Here is a 2500-nt window from a genome sequence, read left to right on the forward strand (position 1 = left end):
CTCCCTCTCTCTCCCTCCCCCTCTCCCCCTCCTTCCCTCCCACTCTCTCCCTCTCTCTCCCCCTCCCTACCTCCCTTCCCCCCTTTCTCCCTCCCTCCTCCTCTTCCCTCCCTCCCTCCAACACTCGTTCCTCCTCGCTATACCAAAATGCGCATGCCCATCCTCGCCAGATCACTCATCCATCCTCTCGTTTCCCCACAACCTCCTCAGACATAGACGAGTGCCGGAGGGGAAACGGAGGCTGTGAACACCAGTGCCTAAATACCCCGGGGTCCTTTACCTGTTCCTGCCCCCCTGGTTTCCGCTCGGTCGACGGGAAGCGGTGCGAAGGTCAGTCCCGGCGGAGGGGTTGAGGATAGGTGTTGTCGGGTGTGGTTCTTCCCAACCCCTTTCTTTTGTTTTGGGGTTTATTTGCTATCTATTATTTTTTGTGTTTTTTATCTATGTGGGGCGTTTCATTATTATTATTATTTTTTTTTTTTTTTTTGGGGGGGGAGTTTTTATTTTATATTATCTGTTGTTTGTGTGTGGGGGTTGAAGGTAGTAAATATCAAGCCCCCCAAAGAATAATGAAGAAATAAAAAAAAAAAAATAAGCGAATAATGGTAAAGACATAAGGATGAACCCCCTCAAAAAAAAAAAACGAAAGAGTGACAACCCCCCTCAAAAAAAGTGAAAAAAAAAATAAGTAAATAAAAAAATTAACTCTAAAACGAACTTTTGCAGACGTCGACGAGTGTCAGGAACGGACCGACGGATGCGAACACTACTGCAGGAACACCGCAGGGTCCTTCACGTGCTCATGCTTGCGAGGATACCGCCTGGTGGACGACAGGAGGTGCGAGGGTGAGTGTCTCCTCAGGACCGCGTTCGAATCGCTGTAAAATGTCTCGTCAGTGTGTTCGTGTTCGTGCAAATGTTGATTGTCGTCTGCTAACAACTAGTAGATGGATAGAGATGTAGTGGGAATTAGAGAGAGAGTAGAGGTAGGTGAGCGTGGTAGAAATTAGATATGCGTAGATAGAAATAAATGGTTAACGAGAGAGAGAGAGGGGGGGGGAGAATGAGAGCGAGAGGGGGAGAAAAAGAGCGAGAGAGAGAGAGAGAGAGAGCGAGAGGGGGAGAAAGATTGTGAGAGAGGGAGAGGGAGAGCGAGAGACTGAGAAAGAAAGAGAGAGGGAGGGAGGGAGGAGGAAGGAGAGAGGGGGAAAGACGGAAAGAGAGGAAGGAAGAGAGAGCGAGAGAGAAGTACAGACGTAGGCACAGAGGGAGAGAGGACTAAAGGGATAAAGTGAGAGCGAGAGAGAGAGGGAGAGGAAAGATGACTGATGAGACCAGATAAGACCATATGGAATGAGATGAAATGAGAAGGGATGAAAGGAGAGGAGAAGAGAATGGAGAAAGGAGGAGGGAAGGAGAAAGAGAAGGAAAAAGAGCGAGAAGGAGGGGGGAAACAGAAAGAGAGGGAGATGATAGAGAAAGAGCAAAAAAGAGAAAGAAAGAAGGGGTTTAGAGAGAAAGAGGAGATGAGAGAGAAAGGAAGGAAATGAAAGAAAGAGCGATAAGAGAGAAAGAGATGAGATGAGAGAAAGAGAGTAGATAGGAGAGAAAGAGAGTAGATGAGAGAGGAGAAGAGATGGCAGGGAAAGTAAGATGAGATGAGAGAGAAAAAGGGGAAATGGGAGAGAAAGAGAGGGAATGAGAAAACGAAAGGAAATGAGAGAAAACGATAGTTGATGAGAGAAAGAGAGCGAGAGGGTTGTATAATACCAGTCTAACACAAGCCTTAACCTCCCTCATTAATTTGTTCCTTCACACAAACTAAGACCCTTGCAATATCACTCTGACGACGCGAGCGACGACGGGAACCGAAGCCTCATGACTCTTCTGTCCACCTCAGCCGTCCCGACTGACCTCGGGCAGGACATCGCCGTCTCTCAGCGCGGGCAAGTCGACGACGTCACAGAGAACGGCCTCCAGATCCTCGAGGACGACTTCACGGACCTGACGAACGACCTGACGGTGGTCGAGACCGAGAGGAGCTGGACAGTGGACGAGAAGGGGACATGGAGGATCGAGGGGGACAGGGACTCGAGAGGACGAGGAAAAACCACTGGCATGGACGACCGTCGACGGGGTCCGGGCGAAGGAGAGGGCCAGAGAAAGGGCCAGGACGCCGTCGACGACAGGAGATGGAAGTTAGACGAAGGGCGGCGCTGGGAGACCGAGGGACAGAGGCCGCTCAGACCGGGCGGGGGCAGGGGCGACGAAGACGAGTCCAGATATAACAACGTCGACAGAGATGGAAGATGGAGGATAGACGAGGAAAGGAGGTGGCGACTGGAGGAAGAGAGGAGGTGGGGAATAGACGGAGGGCGAGACCAGACGAGAGGAGAGACAGGAGAGAAAGGGGAAAGGGTGAAAGGTGGAAGAAAATGGAGGGTCGACGAAGAGTTTTACACGAGAATCGATGAGAAAAGGAAGTGGGGAGAGGATGGAA

At 50.5% G+C, this 2500-nt stretch overlaps 1 protein-coding gene across 3 annotated transcripts in view; it reads left to right on the top strand.

The window, feature by feature from the left end:
* Nucleotides 1-2500, top strand: part of LOC113803929 (multiple epidermal growth factor-like domains protein 6) — a 124804-nt gene that overhangs the window by 101506 nt on the left and 20798 nt on the right. For all 3 annotated transcript variants that reach the window (XM_070135806.1, XM_070135807.1, XM_070135805.1), the window contains exons 13-15: nt 211-330; nt 727-846; nt 1901-2500. The exon at nt 1901-2500 is cut by the window's right edge and continues 1533 nt beyond it. In XM_070135806.1, coding sequence (XP_069991907.1) covers nt 211-330; nt 727-846; nt 1901-2500 — 840 coding nt within the window. The remainder of the gene's footprint in view (nt 1-210; nt 331-726; nt 847-1900) is intronic.

The sequence above is a fragment of the Penaeus vannamei genome, chromosome 21 (genome assembly GCF_042767895.1).
Source record: "Penaeus vannamei isolate JL-2024 chromosome 21, ASM4276789v1, whole genome shotgun sequence".
Taxonomy (NCBI): domain Eukaryota; kingdom Metazoa; phylum Arthropoda; class Malacostraca; order Decapoda; family Penaeidae; genus Penaeus; species Penaeus vannamei.